The 6,852-nt window shown below is 51.5% G+C and overlaps 1 protein-coding gene across 1 annotated transcript; it reads left to right on the top strand.

Annotated features, from left to right (window-relative positions):
* Nucleotides 1-366: 366 nt before the first annotated feature.
* MAD2L1 (mitotic arrest deficient 2 like 1) lies at nt 367-6,286 on the top strand. The gene is made up of 5 exons (XM_066253480.1): nt 367-583; nt 1,158-1,304; nt 3,791-3,911; nt 4,863-4,966; nt 5,410-6,286. The coding sequence occupies exons 1-5, from the start codon at nt 511-513 to the stop codon at nt 5,580-5,582; spliced, it is 618 nt and encodes a 205-aa protein (XP_066109577.1). The 5' UTR covers nt 367-510; the 3' UTR covers nt 5,583-6,286.
* Nucleotides 6,287-6,852: the final 566 nt, after the last annotated feature.

The raw sequence follows: 6,852 nt of genomic DNA on the forward strand, positions 1-6,852 counted from the left end.
GCCGCAACCGGTGTCCCCGCCCCGGGCAGCCCGCCAAGCCGCCCGCGCCCGTCCTCTCGGCCTGGCGGGGCAGCGGACCCACGCGCACGGGGCACCGGCGCTGCTGGCTCATCCCCGGCCCGGCCCCCGCCCGTCCCTGCAGCGTCCACAGGCGACACCGGGGCCACTCTGAAAATACCTCCCGAACGCGACACTGCGCTCCCGCCCCCAGCCTGGCCGGCGCCCCTCCGCCCCGCCCTGGAGACCACGGCACCCGGGCACAACCGCCCCCAGCGGCCGGCCAGCGAAACTGCCGCCCGCGCCTCCTCGCTGCGCGTGCGCGACGCGCCAGCTCCCGCGCGGGCGGGCGGGGCGGGGCTGCGGGGCTGGCGCGCCTGCGCGGAGGCGGCGGCACTCTGCGTCGTTACATTTGAACTGAGTGGCGGGGAGCGGTGGCGGCGGCCCGAGCGCGGAGGTGGCCGTGCGCGGTTGCAGGGCGGCGCGGGGCGCGCGGGCGGGCCCAGCCTGGCCATGGCGCGACAGCTGTCCCGGGAGCAGGGCATCACCCTGCGCGGGAGCGCCGAGATCGTGGCCGAGTTCTTCTGTGAGTGGCCCGCGCGGCGCGGCCGGCGGGAAGGCGGCGGGCGGAACGGGAGCGGGCCCTGCGGCCGGCGGGGACGGGGACTGCAGGAACGGAGACGGGAGCCCGCTGGCGAGGGACCCTTCCCGGCGCCCTGGGGCGCGCCCCCCGCCCCCCAGGCCGACTCTGCACGCGGAGAGCGAGCATAGCCGCCGCGTGTGCCCTCCACGCCCGCGGCGGCCGACGGGAGGCGGGGCCCTGGGAGGCGAGGTCGGCCCGGCCTGGCCCGGCCCACCTTCCCCAGCCCAGCCCGGGTCGGATGTGCAGCGCAGCGCGCTGAGGTTGGCGGGGCCCTTTTCCTGCTGCACCCATGCAGGTGTCTCGTTTACTTAGAAGCAAGATTTGGGGGGATGTTGAACGGCACCGACACCCCCTCTCCTTTCAGCAAGACACTTAAAACACGTGGGTTCAGGCTCCAGACAGCTTAATACCAGTTGAGGAAACCCGAAGCCGCAGCCGCATCTAAATAATGGTCTGTTTTCCGGTGCTACAAAGTGGTAGCGATCTGTCTTGAACACGTATGTCTTTTGCTTTTCAGCGTTTGGCATCAACAGCATTTTGTATCAGCGTGGCATTTACCCAGCGGAAACCTTTACGCGGGTGCAGAAATACGGCCTCACCTTGCTTGTGACGACAGATCCCGAGCTCATGAAATACCTAAATAACGTGGTGGAGCAACTGAAAGGTATCTGGTCACTGGAAACAGTGTTGCGTATTGCAGGACCTGTAGAATTCACATTTTCTAGCATCTCGGTGGTCAGTCTTTAACTTTGTACATAGAAGGTGTCCAACAAGCGACCATTTCAGATATAGAGACTGTCAACTGGGAGAAAGCAGGTAATAGAAATGAATAGAAATTGATAACTGGAAATCCGCAGCTTCCCGAAACCGTCTCCATTAGAAAATGACTTGCAGTCTGTGTAGCCTCATGGAACCAGTTGGAATTTTACATAATGATAATGTCTATTATCTGAAGAAGAAAAAAACCACTCTATTTTCTGTACCTGCTTGGAATCTAAAGCCATTATTATTAAGATCAAGGAAACTATATTCAAAGTGGAAATTAAACTTCAAAAAAATAAAAAAGAAGAAAAAACCACTAAACAATAGAGCACACAATAGGGTTTTTCTTCTTAACCAGTTTCTGTTTGTCATTTTAAAACACCCAGTCTGGGTTTAAGCCTTTTCTGAACAATTTTCTCTTTAGCTCAAGAACTTGCTTTGTTGGTGGACCTATACTTATTTTCGGTCTGTTTCTCCTTTTTATTCTAGAATGCCATTAGTTTCCTTTCATGTTTTCTCTCCACTTGGGATTCTCACTTCCTGTTTTTCTGAGCTGTAGGATGTTTCTCTGTCTTTTCATTTGACCTTCTGAAGTACTGGTTCCAAAACCTGCCACAGTGCTCATGTGTGTGTTTGTTTTTCTTTAATTTTTTTATTCCATGAATCCATTTTTTTGTTTGTTTGGGTTTGCTTAAGGAGCTTCGTTTTTCAAACTACATCGTACTTTTATTGACTTGAGGGCTGCCCCGCCCACAGCCCCTCATGGGGCTGCACTGGAGGGTTTGGTTGGAACCTCAGGTCTGTGCCCTTCTCTGCCTGAGGGAGGGGCCAGACCTGCCAACCCAGTCCACAGCCTTGCCTCTCACCAGCTCTGAAGCCAAGGACTTGCTCTCCTTGAAGCAAGCTGTTGAGTCTGCTCGGAACCCCACCCCTCCTGCCTTGTTACGGACACCACCCTGTTTGTTCTTGTTGGTGTTTCTGAGTTCTTTGTTTTGATTTGGGTAGCTCCCAATTTTAAAAGAAAAATAATGTAATCACCACCTACTCCAGCTCTTCACACTGCCACCAAGCCTCCTCCTTTTCAGAGGTGGAATAATACAAAGCTTTTGACCTAAGCTGAGTTTCAGCATATGGCCTGGCAGGTACTATGCAAGCTAATATCTTGACATTTTTAAAGTATGTTTTAAAAAGAATATGCAACAGAGACCTAGGTGGTCCACAGCCTTAAGAATACTGAATTGTTTTCTGTCTCTTAAAACAGCAACAACAAAAAACCACTGCTGATTCTGGAACATACTGCCCCCATTTCCAAGATGAATTCAGGGCTCAGTCCCCTTCTCACTGTCACCTCTAGATGACCTGTCACGTGCACAGCCTCGTAACACCTTGTGTAGCTAACTCCAAATACCTGTCTTATCCGGTGGTGATGTCTGGTCTCCTTCCCCAAGAGCCTTGGAAGTCAGCACACAGCTGAACTTGGGGCATCTCCGTTCCTCTCTGTCCTCTCAGTGACTGCGTCAGCCACCCAGCCAGCGACACCAGCCAGAATGGGGCGCTGCCCTGACCCGGGCCTGTTGCTTATCCTCACAGATAATCCAGTCAACCTTAACGATTCAATCACAACATCTCCTAAGCCTGTCGATGGCTCCATGTCTACCAGCCACCATCCTACAGGCCTTTGTTGTCTCCTACATGTCCCTCAGTAGTGAGCCTCCGTCCCCTCCGGTCCATCTCCCAATGCATAGCCAGAGCGGCAATTTGAAGTGCAGGTCTGGTCACAGCACACACTGCTTTAACACGGGTAGTGCCCCCGCCCCAGTTCCTGAGGTAGAATGACTTGGAGCTGGCCCACGGAGCCTTGCGTGGTTGACCCCCACCAGCCTGCCATCCTCACCAGCTCGTTCTCCTTCCTCGGCTACAGCTCTGTCAGCCTGTCCATCCTCCCTCTGGTCAGATGCTCTTCCCTCTGGAGTTTAAGACCCAGTCCCCTCTTCTACCGTTTTCATGTTGAACACTGCCTTCTCAGGTTTAAACTGCAGCGTTCCCCAAGTGAGGACTCCCTGGGGAAGTCACGTGTCCCACTTGATGCTCTCAGTGCCCCATACTGCTCACCTTCCTAGCAATGATTACAACTGTCACTTCACTTACTGGCACATTGCTTAGATTGGCACCGATCTCCTGTGCTGTCGCCTTGGGACGGGAGGGCCGCATGTGCGCTGCTGATCTGTACCCTCTGCTGTTCCCACTACCCAGACTGAGACTGGAGACGGACTGGGTTACTGATGGGGCAGGTTTTCTGTGCAGGCTGGGGGAGTGACAGAATGTGGTGGGTGCACTGAAAAGAGGTGCTGTGTTACAGTAGAGCTAACTGGTGCCTGTGTGTTACAGACTGGCTGTGCAAGTGCTCAGTTCAGAAACTGGTCGTGGTCATCTCAAACATCGAAAGTGGTGAGGTCCTTGAGAGGTGGCAGTTTGATATTGAGTGTGACAAGACTGCCAAAGAGGACAGGTAAGTACTATTAAACTATTTCCACTTATGTGTCTTCTCTCTGAAATTTGTTCTTTACTAAAATGAGTTCTGCTTACCTTGAACTAGTTTCATATGAGGTATAATTTGTTTCTAACATGTTAATTGGATTTTCAGCCTCCAGTGGAAAAGAATTTTGCTTACTTTGGCATATCATTAATTTGTACAGATAGTGTACTTTTAACTGATTGTCTTTAGTCTAAATCAGTGACTTTCAGACTTCAAGATTTATGGTGCCGTATGCAGAGCTGCAGGTGGTGTACCAGATGGGCTCTTCAGGGAGCTGTTTGAAGGGGGCTTTTAACCAAAGGGATTATCCTAGTCTTACCCAATTTACGAGGCAGCTCTGAGGTCCTTCCTTTATCGCCACAAACGTCCAGAGCACCACAGTGCCCAGAACCCCGATGGGACATGCCATTGTGACACGCTGGTATGCAGCCCTCTGCCAGGCTTGCTTAGCAGTGAATTCGGAACCGTTCTCATAATGAAGTCCACTTTGCCTCTCCAGCCTTTGGCCTGTGTTAGGGAACGTTTAGCTGATAAGAACGGTATGAGGCAGGGGGTAGTGAGGCATTACTAACATTCCATTGATTACACCAGTTAAGGGTTTCAGATACTGCGTGTTTTATTTTATTTCAAGAAAACTTGATGAAGTTTTCATACCTTGAACCACTATCATCCTTTTTTTAGTCATTTAGGCTCTAACCTGATGCCGAGACCGACTCTAAAAGATGTCTGGGTAGGTACATGAAGTAACAGACAGACATCATGCCTGCCGGTTACAGGTCCTAAGGATGTACTTATACTCATTTTTAAAATCCTTTTTAATGTATTATTTGATTTTGGAAGCATTTCATCAGGTAAATATTATTAATGTCTGAAACAGCTTTATTAAAACTAAAAACGAGTTAACTGATGTGGTTTCCCTGACAGCACGCCCAGAGACAAGTCCCAGAAAGCCATCCAAGATGAAATCCGCTCTGTGATCAGACAGATCACAGCCACCGTGACGTTTCTGCCGCTGTTGGAAGTTTCCTGTAAGTATGACACAGCTCCTCGCGGGCCTGGATTTGTGGGGGACAGAGTGCGCCACAGCTGTTTTCTGCATGTTCGTACATACAGAAGAAAGGCCGTCCCCACCCTGTCCTTCACCGGCTGTGGCCCGCACTCCCTGTGCGGCTCTGCACTCACCACGGGGCGCGTTTGCTCTCCGTAGCTCACAGCCACCCTCCCGCGTGATTACACGGTGTCTGCAGATACTTCCTAGTGGCTTTCTTGGTCAAGAAAACAAAACTTGAATTTTTCATAAGATAATGGAGAGCAGTATTTTCTGTACTAAGTGAACTTGCACTGAGGAAAAGCAGTAACCTGCTGATGAGACCAGGTCAGACTCCCTTGTCTGACACTGTGGTTCAAAGTGGGAGAAGGGGAAGGTGGCTGTGTAAGAACAGTGTCCTCCAGTGATCTCATCCCGATCCAGGTTCCTTTGATCTGCTGATCTACACAGACAAAGACTTGGTCGTGCCTGAAAAGTGGGAAGAGTCGGGACCACAGTTCATTACCAATTCTGAGCAAGTCCGCCTGCGTTCCTTCACAACTACAATCCACAAGGTGAACAGCATGGTGGCCTACAAGATCCCCGTCCCCGACTGAGGACACGCAGGACAGGGAGGCCGTCCTCAGGTGCGGTTCCTGAAGCCAAGTCCACCGGACTGCATGTCCAGTCTCACTGATTAATTCTCACATACAGAAACTAGATGTGATGCTTTCCTGAACTGTCTGTACTCGCTCCATTCTCTGGCCCGTCTGGCTTCCCAGGGCGTGGGCGTCAGCTCTCCACGCTGCACAGAAGGGAAGGGTGACGGCCGCAGCCCGGGACGTCTGTTCCTCTCAAGGTGGGGACTGCAGGTGGGAAACTACCCTCTAGTCAAGCAACTTGACTCAGAACAGGTAAATACGAGTCTCAGGACGCAGACTCTTTGTTTAGGTCCCAAAGTGACAGATACTCCACCATGATGATGACAACATACTGGAAGCTTCTTTTGCATTTTATTTCATTTGTATAGTTTCCTGTTAAAAAGTCTCCAATTATTTGGTTTTAATGTATATAATTTACACTTATAAACCCATTGCTACTTATCCCACTTAAATTCTGATGATATAGAACTCTTAAAAATGTCTGTGTTTTATAAAATCAAGCTTTAAACAACAATGATAAATAAAGTTAAATTTGTCTTAAAGCACTTGTGCACTGGTAGTTAAGTTGGGCTTGGCATAGCAGCCCCGTCGGCGTGCAGGTTGGCTTCCCACGGTTTAAGGTACCTGCCGCCAAACAGTCTGAAAATAATAAACGGAAAATTCCCAAAATACACAGTTCATATGTTTTAAATTGCGTGTAGGTGACGAAACTTTGTGCCGCCTGCTCGGTCGTCCCCGGGGACGTGAGTCGCCCCTCCCCAGCGTCCCCACACCACTGCTCCCAGTCCCCGGGTCATGTAGCCGTGCTGAGACCACTAGCAAGGACCACAGTGCACGTGTCCCCTCGTTTTACTCTACAGTGGCCCCAGAGGGCAAGGGGGGCGATACTAGCAATTCACGTGGCAAAGAAGCGCAGAGTGCTTCGTGTGAGCAGAAAGGTGAGTGTGTAGGCAGAAATGTAGGGTACACGGGGCCTGGTACCACCTACAGTGTCTGTAGCCCCTGGTGACCTTGGCACGATGGTGTCCCCCAGGATCCACCTACAGCAAACAGTGTTTGTGCCAGCCAGACTGTAGGGCCCTAGGATATGCAGTTGAGTAAGCCTTGAAGTGCTTTTTGTCCCGTGGACAAGCTCTGCTATATCCCCTTTGTCGTCTGTGGAAAGTGGAAGATGTCATTTGGAATTCCTCCAGTTTAGCAAACGCTGGACTGGAGAACCTTTCTA

This window comes from Saccopteryx bilineata, chromosome 1 (genome assembly GCF_036850765.1).
Source record: "Saccopteryx bilineata isolate mSacBil1 chromosome 1, mSacBil1_pri_phased_curated, whole genome shotgun sequence".
Lineage (NCBI taxonomy): Eukaryota > Metazoa > Chordata > Mammalia > Chiroptera > Emballonuridae > Saccopteryx > Saccopteryx bilineata.

What these genes read in the sequence shown, in the direction of transcription:
- MAD2L1 (XM_066253480.1), top strand. Translation starts at nt 511, where the DNA reads ATGGCGCGACAGCTGTCCCGGGAGCAGGGCATCACCCTGCGCGGGAGC. An exon ending in GATCGTGGCCGAGTTCTTCT is followed by an intron (nt 584 to 1,157) that starts GTGAGTGGCCCG and finishes TTTGCTTTTCAG; the next exon opens with CGTTTGGCATCAACAGCATT. An exon ending in GCCGCTGTTGGAAGTTTCCT is followed by an intron (nt 4,967 to 5,409) that starts GTAAGTATGACA and finishes ATCCCGATCCAG; the next exon opens with GTTCCTTTGATCTGCTGATC.